Source organism: Parasteatoda tepidariorum, chromosome 2 (assembly GCF_043381705.1).
Source record: "Parasteatoda tepidariorum isolate YZ-2023 chromosome 2, CAS_Ptep_4.0, whole genome shotgun sequence".
NCBI classification, from domain to species: domain Eukaryota; kingdom Metazoa; phylum Arthropoda; class Arachnida; order Araneae; family Theridiidae; genus Parasteatoda; species Parasteatoda tepidariorum.
The window spans coordinates 15,067,830-15,086,125 of NC_092205.1; the positions used below are offsets into that span (position 1 = coordinate 15,067,830).

Here is an 18,296-nt window from a genome sequence, read left to right on the forward strand (position 1 = left end):
GCCTAAAATGTTTAAGAAGTTAAAAAAAAATTCAAATTTTTTACTTTTATTTATTTAGCTTGGTTTTTAAGGTGCCTTTTATAATTCTAGGTCTTGAAATTTCAAATCTTCCCAAGGGAAAAACCAAAGTTACTGTTTTTTTCCACATATTTTTGAGCCTACTTTTTTAAGCTTTAAGATAGAGGGTTTCCGGAGTTTTAATTAAAAACAAAAATCTACAAAATGATACTTACACTTTGATTTTAGGATAGCGAATCAAAGAATTACTAGCATAGAAAAAAATCAAAAATAAAGGAATTCAGATACTACTAATTTTTAACTTAGAAAGTCAAATCATAATTAAATAGTCTTTTGCATCATATTTAGAAATAAATATAATTCCATTAGGTGCCGTAACTAAAATTATCTTTCCTATATCTTTTTTAATCATTAAAATTGTTATCTTGTAATGTTTAATTATATTTAAAATAAATTAAAATGAATTCAAAATAGTAATTTTTTGTTATCTTTAAATCGATAACAAAAACATTTGACCACTGTATTTATCACGATTGTTACCTTTTTAATGAATTAATGATAACATAAAAAATATTGTGGGTGGCTGTGTGGTGTATATGTTCTATAAAATTCTAAATCAGACATGAAATTATTCAACATGTGTTTTATTATAAAAATGTTGTCACACACACAATGCTATATTGGATATATTTGCTATAAAATTGAATAGAAACATCAATTGAAATTGAAAGATGAAATTTAAAAAAATGCTAAAATTTAATAACATATCAAAAAACTAAGAACTGCATTTTCCAAATATTTATTTTAAAATTCACACAATTGAAAAAATGCAACTCCAATAACAAAACAGAATGATAATAAATAAAAATTAACGGAACTACAATTCGGTTAATTTATTGTAAATAAAATCCTTCAGCACAGCAGATCGGTACAAATGAAAAGCAATATAATGATGAATCTCTTTATTTACAGCCCACAGTTCAGTAAATTAAGAAGCTTGAGCGATGAAGACGCTGCCAACAGCAACCATCATTTTGTGACATTTTTCTAGTTTTGTCTTATCGCTAAGGCGTTGCAAAATGCTGGCAGCTTCAGCCAGCATGCATTCCTTCTCTCGGGGATTGGAAACTATGTTGTCGGGAAAATGTTGGCAAGCCAGCATCAAGGCATCCGCTTGGTCACGCTCACATGGGTGATGACTTTCTCCATTCTTACCTAAGGAATAAATTTTAAAACTTAGATTTCATCAAATAAATTATTCAAACTTTAAAAAACATTATAGATTTTTTTTTTTTTTAAATTTTACATTTCAGAAAAATATGTTTNGCTCACATGGGTGATGACTTTCTCCATTCTTACCTAAGGAATAAATTTTAAAACTTAGATTTCATCAAATAAATTATTCAAACTTTAAAAAACATTATAGATTTATTTTATTTTAAATTTTACATTTCAGAAAAATATGTTTAATTTTTAATTAAAAAACGAAAATGTTTTTTTTTAACAATATCAAATATATTTACAGTGTAACAAGAATTATAGCTAAAAAAATCATTAATAATAGTTAGCAATTAATTAACTAGATTAATAGAATAATTGCCCCTAATAGAATATTGCAACATAGAACACATTTCATAGAGAAATACACATAATAGGCTGGGACAAGAAGACAAAGGTTTTTCAATTCGACTTTCGAAAGTTGCCAAAAGTTGTCTGGGGAGATAATTAATGAATGAGCAAAATACCAGCTATTTTCTTGAGAAAGTGCTGCTTAAGCAAAGTTGTATTTTTTTTTTTCAACTAAAATAACACTTCCAATTAATTAAATTTAATGCCTGTACTTCACAAAAAGAGATAATTATGCATAGTAAACAATTTTCAGCAAAAAATTTGAACAACATAAGTAATGAAATGTGAACATTTTGAGCAGACAACTTATTAGCTTGAACATTAGTCAGCCCTAGAACAGCCTTGAACCTTGAGAGAGAGAGAGTAAGGCATTTTATACATAAAATATCTCTTATCAGTAAAATAGAGGCAATAAAATGGTTTAACTGATTATTTTTTTTATAATGAAACAATGAAATGAAAGTGAAAAGCAAAAGTATAACGACAACCTCTATTGTACTACATGTATTTTAATGACAAGAGATATCAGTGTTAGATGAATTCTACCAACCACCAAAGCCAACTTCATACAAGTTGGCATATATGGCGACCAGTGAGAGAAACCAATTTAATAGGCTGAGTTGGATTATTGCCCACACTGGACAGGAGAGGATGGAGTGCAGATGTGCCTTTTGGGCATAAAGAGCGTCAAGGTAAAAAAAAAAAAATTCAATTAAGAAAAAGGTAAAGTTCTAAGTGAGTAAATGACGGTTAATAAGCAAGCATGATACCTTTGGTACAGATAATGGAGTTCACTTTATTTCTTCTTCTAAGACTTCTATCCAGCATTTGTTGAGTCTTCACAGGATTAGCACCAGAAATCAATCGCTGTGTTATCTCATAAAGATGAACCTACAAATGCACATATTTCATACATAAGTTATAAAAAAAATGAAGGAGTCTTTAAAAAAAATTACACAACATAGGTGAATTATCAAAACTATCAGAAAATTATTAGATCTAATTATTTTTATCTGGTTACAGTAATAAATTTAAGAAACAATACGAAATACAAATAAAATGAATCTAAAATAAGAACCTTAAGTTAGAGAGCATTTTTTAATATAATATTATTGAGCAAATATTTATTATTTTGCCATAATACCAGCTGGATTATTAAATTAAAAAAAGTAAGCACCAGAAATAAATCGTTGTGTTATCTCATAAAGATGAACCTACAAATGCAAATTGACATACATCATATATAAGTTATAAATATTTTTTAAAAAAAATGAGTTTCTTTTTTTGTAAAAAAAAAGAATCATACATTCGTAGGTGAATTATCAATACTATCAGAAAATTATTAGATTTAATTATTTTTACCTGCTTACAGTAATAAATTTAAGAAACAACATGAAATAAAAACAAAATGAAAATAGAATAAAAATCTAAAGTTAAAGGCCATTTTTTGGATATAATTGAGCAAATATTTATAATTTTGACATAATACCAGCTGGATTATTGTATTAAGAAAATATTGTGAGATTTAATAAACTAAAAAATGAGTGAAGAAAAATATCGAAAGGACATACTTAGTTTAGCTAGGAATATTTTTAAATATCTAAATTAACTGAAAAGCAAAACAAGAATTTAAAATATTAAATATAAAGCAGAAACTGTCTGTCATATAATATTAAATGCCTGATGACAGAATGCTCACTACTTTCACAGTTTATAACTTAATATGATCTGATTATAAGGCATTTAGGAAGCTATAATTAATCTTTACATATTTGTTCCAGACCTGTTCTCATCCTTCAGAAGTATCTTAAAAATTTTTTTATTTAGAGCTATAATTGTCAAATAGTGAAGGTATTGTTTGAAAGTCAAATTAACAAATTATTTTAACCAACATTTGAAATATGTAATGAAAAAATATTTTAACAAAAGGAAAATTATCAGTCTCCCCAAATTATCAGCCTCACCAAACACAGGAAATAAATACAAATTGACACAAAATTAGAATTTCTTAAACACCATGGCAGAATAGTTATATACATTAAATAAATTAAAATTCCAAAATAAATTAATAATATGAACAGTAAGAATTCATGAATTAATTGATATAATAGCATTATTAAGTAAGATATTTTAATAGATTGGTAACTAAATTAATCCCTTGCAGCACACCTTCCTAGAAATTAACTCAAAAGAAATCAATATAAAAGTTATATAAAATCCTTAACTTAAACCTTACAACCAGCATTGAAATTGTTTAAATATTATACTTTAATCAAAATAATTAATGATTGTTACATTTTGTTAAGCTTATAGATAATGAGATTTTAATATTTTACTCTACAAATATGATATTCACAAACCTTAACACCTGTCTTTGACATGCATTAACTTAATTTATACGTAAAATAACATTATACAGTTTAGTAAGTTCATTTAGAAAATAAAATGACTCATACATTATTTTTATGAAAATTACAAAAAAAAAAAATATAGGTATTGCATACCTGCCAGTTTCTAATCCTTTCGAGGATGATTTTCCCCAGTGATAGTAAAATGGAATTTAAATTACAATTTTTGGCAGAAAGATACACTGTATTTTGAAAAAGATAATGCGGACTACCACGTCAGTATTGCATATTGTTATATATGCTTAATTTTTTTGAAAAACAGTGGTGGTCAAAAAGATTATAAATTAAGTTTATAAATGCATGGAATATTTAGAAAGTATACATTCTACTACCACTTTAAATACACAAATAAAATTTTACGCCAAATGCATAAAAGTTGGCAGGTATGGTATCGTACTGTGTATAATATTTTTAATAAATATAAAATTTCAATTGTGTGAAATAAAAATTTACCTTGCTGTGAATTTCTGGAATATAATGCAAGAGTCGACGCAGGCACCGGAGGTCTTCTCTATAACCCTCAGACACTCCACAAACATCAGAAGAATTATTAGATCTTGACGACTCCCAAACATGATTTCTAGTACTCAGGCACCAATCGATACTCAGAACTTGGAAAGCCTGCATAAATTAGGTAACCTTTATTAGACAATAAATAAGTTTTATTTCAAAGATAGCAAGTTTCTTCCACAGTGAAACACTCTTCAGTCCTGAGGAAAAATCAGTGGACTGAATTCCATCCTCCAATTAATATTTTATTTCCAATTTTTTTTTCAAATTAAGTTTTCAAAAAATAAATAAAATTTACATTTTTTTTAATAATCTGTAAAGATTAAAAAAAATTAATACTTTTTTGTTGTTATTTTTTATAATTATTACCAATGATCAAATAATAATGTCACACCACAATTAAAGAATAGGATTGACTAACTTCAACATGTGATTGCTTTTACAAAATTTAAATCTAAATCTGCTTGAGTTTGTAATTTCTCCTGACATTTTGAAAGGCTAAAAAAATTTTTTTAAAAAAACTCAATTATGATTATTTTCCTTAAAAAATTAAACTTATAGCTCAAGGGGAAAACTTTACTTTGGAGAAGTGTAAAGATACAAAGTAATTTAATAAGTAAAGATATAAATGGCTCAAACAAAAAGTTGGTGTTTCAAATACATACATGTATATTTTTACAACAGCTAACCCCATGTATGGGGTTAGCTGTTTCTTTTGTTTTGTCTGCTATAAAAAATAAACTAATAAAATTAAAAAAAATTTGCTTTATTAGAAAAAATAATCTAAATCATTAATATATTATGCGGGACAGAACATAATATATTTTTTCGGATTTACAGCTCACCTAAAGTGATAACGCTAATGCAAGATCGTGCAAATTGATCAAAAAATAAGTTCAGTCTGGAATTTTCTTTAGAGTACTTTTTTTTGACATGGAAAAACCATGAAAAAAAGTGCCTAAGAAAAAAAGCTTTTAAGTAAGTAGTACCAAAGTAGAAAAAAGGAAAAAAATAATTAATAAAGAATTATCAAGTACTAAAATTTTAAACAGTTTATAATTGCAATCTAGTTTAAATAATATTATTTCCTAGTACTTCAATAAATATTTTTTAAATAAAAGAAAATAGAAAAGCGAAAATTGGGAAGAAATTTTTTTTTTTTATGAATCTCTTAAGAAATTAAAACATGTGTGGTTTCTTTCAAAGTTTTACATAAAGGAGTATTGAAGAACTTTATAATTATATAGAGAGCTTTTAAAGTATCAAAGTCAAGTTACATATTATTGCACTATACAACAAATTACAAATTGTAACAGCACACTAATTTTCATAACTAAATACTGTTAAGAATAAATACAAATAAAACTTACATAATACAATACAGAAATACAAATTGTATTTTTACATACCTAATCATAAAATTATGAATTATTATAATTGATAAAATAAACTTATTGCTTTTAATAATAAATTTTTATTTACAAATTATTGTTATGATATAATAGTCGAAATTTCCTTTTCATATCATTTCATTCAACAAATTTTACTTTTCCAATCATCCTTCAAAAACTTGCAAGTTTTCAAATATTTTTGAAAAATAAAATTTGCAAATAAAAAATATTATATAACAGCAGGATTTTTTTTACTTTGTCACATTTTGATTACTTTAAAAAATTTGGTTGGGATTTACTAACATTTATAAATTAATATAAAAACTAGTTTCTATTTTATTGTTAAATAAATTAAAAATTAAAATTAATTATGAAACAAATATTAAATAAATCAATTATTGAATAAATCAATTATTTTTTAAAAAAAAGAAAAATAAAGGCAAAATTAGTATAAAAAATTACACAAGCATCAAAAAAATGTGCAATAAAAATTTAACTGCCTTAAAAAAATTTTAAATTTTTGAATTAATATTCTACGAAGAAATATATATTTTTTTATCTTTGAAGTTCGGTGACTTAGTGCTAGCCCTTTCCACCCCCATGCCCCAGGTCAGAGGTTCTATCCTTAATCTGAGCACAGTTAACTTCACTTCAGTGGATTAATAAAATCAGCACTAAAAACTTGAGGACTAAACACTGACGGTTCCACGTTCGACTGACCACTTGACTGTAGGAACATATGCTCTATATTAGTTTTTGTTGCAATATCCGAAAATAAAGCAGTGTTCTTCAGAGTAAATGAGACACTTGAATAGAATTTCAAAACCTTCTTCACCCTTTTTAAAACTTACATTTGTAATTTTTATCAAGTGCTAATTCTTTACACTCTTGAGTAATTTGAATCAAGATAAAATCTTATTTTATTGATAGATAATTTAAACTGTTTATCAAAAAAGTACATTAAGCTATCACTATGAAAGAACCAAATAAATAAAAGCACAATTTTCATTATTTTTTTCTGTTCTATCTCCCAATTTTAAGCTGCTAATAGAATCAGTAGCTTTTCATCAAAAAGACTGGAGAAACAACTGTTTTTCATGATTTCTCACAAATTCTCAAAAATATTACTTTATTTTCACAAGTTCAAAAAAATTTGAGTAGATTTTTTACAATTTTACAAAAACATCAATTTTTTAAAACGTCTGTAGCAAGTTTTACAATATCATGTACAACTGATATGGACAACAAATAATTATGAAAATGCAGACCAATATTGTTATGGATCATATAAGTGCACACTTACTGACATATGCCAATGAGTAACGAAAACGTGAAATTACCTGTACTAAAGGTGGAGGCATTTGATGCAATGAATAATTTAAACTATCTTTCACAAGACTTCCCGCTTTGTCGCATAGTCGTAACGTAGTACTAGGCATTGAATCATGACTAGTAGAACTCTTTTTAGCCCGAAAAGAATACAAAACAGCAGAGGGAAGAGGATGTCTAAGAAACAAGAATTATAATCTGTAAGCTTCAGCAACATTTTATCTTCAAACGCACTTGAAATGACATAAAACTTCAAATAAATTCACTACAACATACAACAAAATTAAATACATAATTATTATTCGTCTAGTTCTTTTAAACGTTGCGCTTTTTTTCTTCTTCAAAAATCAATGCAAAAGTCTATTTTTTAATGCGTCCAAACACACTAGATGCAAAATAAATGTAGAATTGGAATATATCAGCAAATAATTCCAAAGGTAGGAAATAATAAAAAAAACTGAAGGAAAAAACATGCATGTTTTCTCTATTTTAATTAAATGAAAAAGAAAAGCAATTTAAATTATCTTAAAGTCAAAATTCCTTAGCTACCACTTTTTAGTCCATAATGCTCAAGCCAGATACTTGATATACAAGCTGTGCCTGTGTAGATTAATGTCCATGAACTTCATACTTTCAATAGGATTTAAGTTTAAAATTTAGTAACAAAAAAATTGCAACGCTATTCCGTCAGTTTCTGAGTGAATCAACATCAAAGTTCAAGAAAACCAATATTACAAAAAATATTATGAGTCTTTAACGTTTTTCTTGCTTCGTATTTTTTTTTTAATTTCTTTTAAATTAAATAAGTTTTTTTCTTGGAAAAATAAATCTGCAAAAAAAAAAACTGTTAGGGTAAAATTCTTGAATAAATAAACACATTTAAAAAAAAAACAATTAAAAGTTTTTTAATTATTTTTTTTAATTTTGAAATGAAAAAAAATTTAAAGAAATGGATAAAATTAGATTTTGTGTTACTAAAATTTGTGCTTAAAAGTACAAGGAAACTAAGAGTTTTGCACTTAATATACTGAAATCTATACATTTAAATAAACATACTGAGAATTCAGAAGTTCTTTTGGAAAATTTTCAACATCTTGGTACAATTTTTCAGCCTTTTCCTTCTCACCCAGAAGCCAGGAGAGAGAAACACTCAAAACGGATGCCCACCAAAAGGTTACACGATCTTCTTGTCTCAAACAGACAGGTTTGGAACTCTTCAGAGCTGAAGAGAAATTACTACTCTCAGTAACATAACAAGAATTCTTCAACAGTTGTATGCAGTTTGAAATAACCAATCCAGTAGAATGATTCCTATAGAAATCAATATAAAGACATTACACTTGTATGCTGTGACTGCCACCAATAATATCACTGAATTAAAAAGGTAGCCATTTTTTTAAAAAATGAAATCTGCAAGAATAGAATTATTACAAAACCAATACATGCTAAAACCGTCAATTATGAAATCATGATTGTCGTTTTATAAAATCATATTTTTGTACGCATATATTTAAAATAATTAAAAACTCTGCTTTCTCTTTCTATTTTCTCACGTTTTGAAAGCATATCTATAGCAAATTTCATTGTGCCCCAATGAATTAAGTTAGAGGTGTGGATTATAATTTGCAGGGAAATTGAAGGATGATAATTAAAAAATAAATTATGGAACAGGGAATGTAGAGGAATTCAAATTAAAACTGTTAAAGAATTAAGAAAAGTCATCAGTCAATATCAATGACCATCACTCATTCCATAAGGTAAATTTATCTTAATAGATGTCAGAAAAGCGCTTGTAATAATGCTCATAAAGCATTTACTCCATTTACAACCTTTCCGCCATTACTTAATTTTTATTTTTATTTCACTCGAGGCCTAGCACCTAGTTTAAAAAACAAACTAGGCCATGACCATGACTTTTGCTGGCTTCGATTCCCAGATCGACACAACATTCTAAAGTGTTCTGTGTATTTTTTTATCCTCTCTCTCCACATATATATTCTAAGTCGATGGAGATAAACTATTTTTCAAAACAATTATTTGCACATCCCCTCTCACATTCATGCAGTGATTCTTTTTATTTACCTATAATCATTAAATTTTAGTACTTGGTTAGAACACCTGGAGGGGGTCGTGGTTAATTCTCATCTCATTTACTGATTCCCAATCTAAATCATGTTTATGGAGGCAGCAACAACTTAGCACTTAATATTTTGAAATAAACTTTGCAGCAAAGAAAAAGAAATACAATGAAAGTTACAAAACATTTATAACTTTTAAACCATGCAGAATTGTTAATTTTAAANTTTAAACCCATTAACCGATTTAAATATAATTGATATTTTTGAAATCAGCACGAAAAACTCTGTAAGTGTACAAATTTTCATCAAAATCTGAGACGGTGGGTGCCATGGCTGGATGAACCGACATGGAATGACCCTTATAACTTTTAAACCATGCAGAATAGTTAATTTTAAATTTTGTTAATAAAAAAAAGGATATGTTAATTTAAAACCGTTCTGCAAATTTAAAAAAATTTAGTTTATGTTTAATTAATATAAATGAAGTAATCAATTCAGCTTTTTGTGTATTTGCAAAGTTTAACTTTATCATAAAAAAGGCTTTTTGAAAAATTTTAGACATTCCAGTAATAATATAAAATATTCTAAAAATGAGCATGATTTTAATATGGCAGCGGGCCATACTAACAATAATTGTTTGATACATAAATTTACACTGCAAAATATTGATTGTTTGCTAGAAGAATTTATAAAAATTCAGTGGATAGCAAATGATAATATGTTATGTAACAAACTAATAAAATAATTATTTGTTATATGATAAAATTTTTAATTAAAACTACATAACCTTGCATAATTTCGAAGATTGCTAAAATCAGCCTCTTATAAACAATGGTCCGATAATATTCTGTACTATAATCTATCTGTTAATATTCTACAAATACAACTATCTTTAAAACAAGCTTAGGTTCAAGTATAACCAATAATAAACACTTATAATAAATACTGCCAAAGTATTAAATGTATAAATATGTATCAGATTATTAGTAATCAGCAATTTTAGCTTTTATCAAACTTAAGTTATGACATTAAAAAAAAATTTAGGAAATAAAATTCGGTTAACACCTTTATTTCATAACATTTTTAAATTTTATTTATTACAAATGTTATTATTTTCCTTAGAGAATGTTAATATCGCTTAGATACAACATTTAAATTAAAATGAAAAAAAATTCAATTAATCAAAATAAGGGCAACAATTCATAAATTTAAAACAGAAATTCAAGTTTTTAGATTTTTTTTTCTAATTCTAGATCCACTTTTAGAACTGTAAATGGACAAACCTTCCATGTTCAATATTTTCATCTAATTCCATACTTGGGGAAATAATTGACAAAATTATTTTCTCCAAGAGAAACTCTCGAAAACCACGGGATGCAAATGACAGGGGATTCACTGAAAATAGAAACATAAAAATAAATTAATAAAGATTTCATTTTATAACAAAATTTGTTACAAATAATTAAAGAAAGTGCTTAATCAATGAATGTACTGCTATTGCGGTCTTAAAATAATATGAACAAACAGGAAGATAATGTCACATCAGAAGCCTTTATTAAATGAATGAACTTCAATTAAACTGTAGTTTATAAATTATCTAATTAAATTTAAAATAATGTTACTTTTAAATCCTTCAACTGAATGTAAGAAAAATGTTTATCAAATTATTTATTAATTAATCTTGTTGTTCATTCATAACAATTATTATTACTTCAAATTCAAATTTTCAATTTCACAATATCATTTATAGACTAACCAAATAACCTTCACTTTATACTGAATATAACAAGAATAAGAAAGAAAACAAGCTCGATAAAATTTATTAAATTTCACAGGGTGCATAGCCAAATCTTTCAACAAAAAATAAGCACCTTTTAAGTACTTTTTAAACACTCAAAAAATATTTTTAAGCACTATATGCATTAATAAATACAAAATAATTTTCAAAGACTTTACATGATTATGATGAAATAACTAGTTTCTGACAAAGAACTCTTCTTGACTATATTAGACATTATCAAATGATAAAGAGATTTTTTTGGTTTGATATCAGAGGGTGGAAAATGAAGTCTGAAATTAAGAATATCTTGCAAAATGCAGCAGGATGCACATGGGAAGACAATAATCTCACCAAGTCCAGCTCCGTATATATGCACATATGGACTAGCAAGTATTTCATCAAACATGTAAAATTATTGAAACCTTTAATACGCCATAGCCGACGGTATGCAGAAATAGATTGTGGTTGAATGAATTGTGAACTTTTAATAATGTGAAAACATTGAATAGAACAATGTGAAAAGCACGCTTTTGCATAATACCTCACAAAAATTGACGTGGTATAGAAAAAAATTTCATTTTCGAAAAGGGAAAATTAAGCACTTTTAAAAAACCCAATGAAAAAAGCACCTTTAAGGGCTTTTTAATAAAGAAAATCGAAAATAAGCACTTTTTAAAAATGCTACACATCCATGTTTTAGTTATAGTAAACAGTTTCTAACTCTTTTTCAACTCCTTCCTTCTCGCTCCCGTGAAAATCACAGGGTGAGTTTTCATCCGCTATTTCTTGCTCCTGTAATATTGACGGGCTGAAGTGCTCAGTAATAATACGCCAAAAAGAATAAAACTAATTCATTTTTTTTGCCTGGAAAGTATTTTATTTCTAATTTTACACACCTGATGGCAGTACCAGAATATTTTTAAGGTAATTGTAGATAGTTAGTTTATTTTAAACTAGTTGCAGCACTAATCAAATACGTAATACAAATACAAAAAAATAGGCACTTTTATGACCGTTTTCTTGAAAATTAACCGATTTTTAAGGGGTTAATAAAATTATAATTGATCTAATCCTTTTTTATGTAGAGAGAAAAATAAACATAAAATGAATGTAACATAAATTAGTAATAAAATATATACTAGATACTTTATTTAATATTCTATGTAAGCACTTTTTAATAATGCTAATTTCGAAGTTCAGTTTAAATAATATAATCACTGTATAATATACACGAATTCATGCAGAAAATTTGTCCCCATCACAGAAATTTTTTTACGATTACTAAGAAAAAAAAATTTTTCTTTAACCTTTTTTCCTACCAATGCAAACACGGTTTAAAATTACAAGATTTAAAATCACACACCGTGATTCCTATTAACGCTATTTAAGGTTGCTCATCCTGTTTCGCATTTTCAAGATTTTATACCAAATATCATGTTTCATATTCACCCGATTTAGAAGCCACTGATATGAATAGTATTCAAATGACTTAGAAATTATACAACGCAATTCTTACTCACGCTGTTTAAAAATGAAATATCGAGATTCGTACTAATGCAATTTTAAAATCCAACATCAATACTTGTATTCTCGTTGTTAAAAATAATAGATTGAGAATCATATTCTCACAATTTAAATAAATAAATGAAATCTCACATCGATATTTTTATTAAAACGTTTATAACATTCTGTGGATAAATGCTTCCTTTATTCATTTATTTCTAGCTCAAATTTCAGGTATTTTTTTGAATTATTTAAAAAGTGTTTTTGCACACAACATTTTTATTTTCAGTTCTTTTGGTTTTTTACTGAACTCATCTCCATGGCATAAATAAATATAGAATTCTACAATAATTAAATATCGGTAGAAAAAAACTCCTTGATCTTCAACCAAATTTTGCCAAAATGAGATGGCGACAAAAGAGTTGAAGCTAGTTACAAATGTTAATCAATGGTGCAAAATGTTTTTTAATAGAGATTTTGCATTCACAGAAAGTTTTTCCTTTTATCTAAGTTGGCTTAGAGGTGCATTCAATTAAATAATAGAGAGTAATTAGAAATTACACTCAATTGATTAGATCAGACAAGTGAAAGTTAAGAAAAATTCCGAAAAAGGTAACAATTAAGTTCTAAACCTAAAAAGTTACAAAAGAAATTTTTAAAAAAATGGCTAAAACTTTGGGCTTTTTCCCGAATGAAACTTCAAACTTAAACCATAAGGTAATTTAATTTTCTGATAACATTTTCATAAATTGTAAGAAATATTTATAATATACTTTTTACACCAGTTTCAAAATAGTACTCTGAAAAATTTTGACCAAAATGTTCCTTCAAAATTATATTTTTCCTTTTTATTTATTTATTTAGGTATTTATTTATTTGTTTCAATTAAGGGTTAATATAAACAGCTAATATGAATACAGATTTTTCATAAAGACATTAAATGACATAAGACAGCATTCAAAAAGTTATGAAAAAAACTTTTTACTTTATAATATTTGTAACAAAAATCATCTGAGCTTAATTTAAACATTTATTTTTGAATGACTCTAAAAAAATTAATTTTTAAGTGACATAAATTTTTATTAATTTATCAATTTCTTTTTTTATAAACTGTTAANAGAAAGAAAACAAGCTCACTAAAATTTATTAAATTTTACAGGGTGCGTAGCCAAATCTTTCAACAAAAAATAAGCACCTTTTAAGTACTTTTTAAACACTCAAAAAATATTTTTAAGCACTATATGCATTAATAAATACAAAATAATTTTTGAAGACATTAAAAAATGATCATGATGAAATAACTAGTTTCTGACAAAGAACTCTTCTTGACTATATTATACATTATAAAATAATAAAGAGATTTTTTTGGTTCGCTATCAGAGGGTGGAAAATGAAGTCTGAAATTGAGAATATCTTGCAAAATGCAGCAGGTTGCACATGGGAGTGCAATAATCTCACCAAGCCCAGCTCAGTATATATGCACATATGGACTAGCAAGTATTTCATCAAACATGTAAAATTATTGAAACCTTTAATACGCCATAGCCGACGGTATGCAGAAATAGATTGTGGTTGAATGAATTGTGAACTTTTAATAATGTGAAAACATTGAATAGAACAATGTGAAAAGCACGCTTTTGCATAATACCTCACAAAAATGTATGTGGTATAGAAAAAAATCTCATTTTCGAAAAGGGAAAACTAAGCACTTTTAAAAAACCCAATGAAAAAAGCACCTTTAAGCACTTTTTAAAAATGCTACACATCCATGTTTTAGTTATAGTTTACAGTTTCTAACTCTTTTTTAACCCCTTCATTCTCGCTCCCGTGAAAATCACAGGGTGAGTTTTCGCCCGCTATTTCTCGCTCCCGTGATATTGACGGGCTGAAGTGCTCAGTAACAGCGCGCCAATAAGAAAAAAAATAATTCATTTCTTTTGCCCGGTAATATGAATACAGATTTTTCATAAAGACATTAAATGACATAAGACAGCATCCAAAAGTTATGAAAAAAACTTTTTACTTTATAATATTTGTAACAAAAATCATCTGAGCTTAATTTAAACATTTATTTTTGAATGACTCTAAAAAAATAAATTTTTAAGTGACATAAATTTTTATTAATTCCTCAATTTCTTTTTTTATAAACTGTTAAAGTGACATATTGCCTTTTAATAAATTAAATCTCAAAATCAATGTAAAACTTTCTGAGTGCAATCACAATTTTCCCTCAACAAAAAAAAATCCTAACAAGAAAAGAAATCAAGAAGAAGTCATATTTACTTGATTTTGGAACTGAACTAAAAATAGTTCCTTCCCGATCATAAGTCCAGTTTCCATTACGAAAGAAAGTATGCCCTATGGGGTCAAAAAGCCACTGCAAAGTTGGAGGAACCATAACATTATTAGAAAGGTAAACTCTTCTAGCTTTTTTCAATAGGTACCACTAAAAATAAAGAAAACATTCCAATTTAAAATCACGTACAAAACAATATAATTGACTTTAAGACTGAAGAAATTCAATTCCTCATTACAAAAAAAATTAACAGGAATTTTTTAATAAAAATACATAAACATTTAGCACAACTTACAGTGATAAAATATAATTTTCTTGGGAAACAACTAATAAAGCTCATGGCTGAACTAATGTATATTTCAGACATTTTTTCAATTGGTATGATAGACTTAGCATCTTCTCCTAAATTCAGAGCATTCAGTGACAAATATATTCTCTCAAGTTTACTATCTGATAGAAAACCTGAGGAAAAAAATCATAAAACATTAATAAAAGAACAAATATTTTAGAGCAATAATAGTTTTTAAATGATTATTAATATACAGTGATTTATTATTAATGAAAAGTCACAAGGAAAAATAGCAGCACTAGCCAAGGGTAGTTTGAATGTTTATTTTAATTTTAAAAAATCGTAAACTACTAACTAAGGGTCCTTTGAAGAAGAAAATAATAATCTTTACCATTTTCGAAAAAGGAAACAGAAAAATAAATCATTTGCATATCATATGCGGTTCGAGAGAGCCGTTTTGAAATGTAATAGGAACTTTGGTAATGGGTACAAAATAAACAACATGAAGGTACAGTGACAATAGGTTTTTACAATCCTTGAAATAGAATGGTGCCAAAATTTTAAATACAGTGAATTCGCGATAACTCGAATCTGATAGGACTGACGAAAAACTTCGACATATCGGAAGTTCGACTTACCGTTAGTTTCGGTTTTGGACTTTTAAAGGATTGTCGGATTATTTAATTAATGCTTATTAATTACAAATCTTCTAATTGCTTACAATATTTAAGATCATTTTTCTGACAAGTCATTTACGATAAGACTGTTTGAAGCACTTCATGATACCCTGGTCCATCGGCTGCAACTTTGCTGTTGTGTTTGGCGGGAGAAACTGCAAGTTTACTGCTTTCAAATTAGGTNAGCAAAGCAGGGGTTAAAGTTTGAGCAGCAGTTTCCACTGTCATTCAGGATTATTACAATCATATCACTATAACTGTCAACAATTTCACCTATGATTGCCTCAAGTTAAAAAAAAAAATTGCCTTGCCTCCAAAGATTGTTTAACCCACTGACGGTTCTGCACGTAAAAAGTCGCATTTTAACCTGCAGTCTTCTCTGCATAGCAAAACTGGTTTTCCCATGTTAACTGATAGGGGAACTGTGTGTAGGGGAGAAACATTCTCCCAATTTTGCCCATTTCCTTAACCGCCAGTGGGTTAAAGCACCTGCAGGCAGTTGCTCATTCTGTCCAATAACTGGGAATGATTACTTGCAGGCATACCTCCAGGTAAGTTGGTTTGGCTTTAAATCGGATCTGCCCTTTGTTCTTTTCTCACTTACTGGTTGTAACGCTTCATAATTTGTACAAGTATTAAACTTAAGTGTTGAATTAATGAAGCAAAATTAAAATTCAAGCGAACTACTAAAGTAACACTATGTCATGTAGAAGAGCTAAATTAGAACCAAAGAATCAATTAATTAAAGCTTTTCTATAAAAATGTTAATGACAACCGTGTGGAGCGCACCTGCTAGCGAAAAAAAAAAAAAGGAAAAATAAAAAAATTTAAAAAAAAAACAATTCTTGCATTTACAATTATAATCAATAATAATCATAAAACTAAACATTACAAACCTGAAAAGAAAATACATATTATCACAATAAGCATGGACAGACTGGAAATAAATTATACATCATAATTCCGAGATAAAGGTTATCGTTAACATTTATGAGCAAGTGTTTATTTTTAAGCACAGTTATATCAATATTTTTCACTTCTTTTCTATTGGCAAAAGGGATTATTGGAACGCCATTCACAATTCTTCTATCACATTTTTTAACATAAATATTTATATATTAGATAAACCTACTATTTAAATTTGCTACCATCCATAAAATTAAAATTCTCTAATGGATGTAAAGAGAAAACAATTAAGATTATTAAATTCAGATAAAAATTGGTAGACAAAAGAAATGAATTCAAGTTGCATTTAAGAAAAATAAAACCATTAAATCTAAATTCAAAAAAAAAAAATTATTGTTAACAATGCTATTTGTATCATCTGTACAAGATATCATTAAAGAAAATGCTTGAATCAAATACTGTTTTATTTAGTAGTGAATGCAATTTCAACTGTTTAAGATTACTTTCAGATTACATTAAGCAATACTGTATTACAGCATGCAAGCTCCTTAATATTAACAAGGTCGGCACTCATGTCTGTAAAAAAAAATTCCCTGTGTTTTATCCTTCACAATATATTAAGAGGAAACACACATTCACTGCGCTCTTGTGAGCTATAGTAGGATAAAAATGCTAGTTTTAGTTGCTGAAAAAATAAGGAACAGCTCAACATAAAACAAATAATACTATAATTAATGAAATAATATAATATCTCTGAACTATCTCATAAATTGAGCTTTGAGAGGTTGGCATTTCTTAAAAGACAAAAATAAGAAATGAAATTCCCTGTTTTTGTCCCAGTTTATAAGGAAAAATTCAAAATTCCCTGCATTTTTCCTGTGATTTTAGATGATTTTCAAATTCCCTATATTTTTCAGGTTTTCCCTATTCTCCCTGTCGAGTGGCAACTTTGTATTAATAAATTATAAATTTTCTTTTTTGCTTGCATGGCAGCACTAGCATTAAATACTATTTTTTTCTCTTTTTCAATGCTTGTTCATATAGTTAAAAGCTAAAGAATTAATCATACTTCTTCTGTTTTGCACTCCTTAATATACTGTTTTAACACATTTAATGGGGCCAGGACAACCTGGTTGACAGGAGGCTGGACTCGTTCTCGTAAGAACAGGAGCTCCAATCCAGCCGGCTGAAGACTCCCCGTGCAGTAAATGGTGACCGGTGCACATTAAATTTGTTGGGCCACAAATTCCTTCATGTTCCCATAACAAATTGCCCCTCTGGGGGTACTGAATTGGACATTGATAGTTCTCTGGTTCAGGTCAAAATTATGATATGTGGATGAATGAATGGATGTATAAACAGGTGTGAAGTATGGATGTGGCAGAAGTCAAATTTTTGGCCAGAGATGGCGCCACTGGAGAACAAGAGCAATCACACCCCTTACCATAAAGGTCAATGACAACAGCCACAACTCACTTAATG

At 27.5% G+C, this 18,296-nt stretch overlaps 1 protein-coding gene across 2 annotated transcripts in view; it reads right to left on the reverse strand.

Annotated features, from left to right (window-relative positions):
• Positions 1 to 646: 646 nt before the first annotated feature.
• Positions 647 to 18,296, reverse strand: part of SREB (Sterol regulatory element binding protein) — a 28,156-nt gene continuing 10,506 nt past the window's right edge. Inside the window, exons 9-16 of one of the 2 annotated variants that reach the window (XM_043051281.2) lie at positions 15,238 to 15,404; positions 14,930 to 15,092; positions 10,647 to 10,758; positions 8,342 to 8,596; positions 7,297 to 7,462; positions 4,509 to 4,676; positions 2,418 to 2,538; positions 647 to 1,233 (exon numbers count right to left, since the gene is read on the reverse strand). In XM_043051281.2, coding sequence (XP_042907215.1) covers positions 1,007 to 1,233; positions 2,418 to 2,538; positions 4,509 to 4,676; positions 7,297 to 7,462; positions 8,342 to 8,596; positions 10,647 to 10,758; positions 14,930 to 15,092; positions 15,238 to 15,404 — 1,379 coding nt within the window. In that variant the 3' untranslated portion in view covers positions 647 to 1,006. Of the gene's footprint in view, positions 1,234 to 2,417; positions 2,539 to 2,792; positions 2,862 to 4,508; positions 4,677 to 7,296; positions 7,463 to 8,341; positions 8,597 to 10,646; positions 10,759 to 14,929; positions 15,093 to 15,237; positions 15,405 to 18,296 lie in introns of those variants that run through there. The other variant, XM_071177192.1, reaches the window with a different exon arrangement.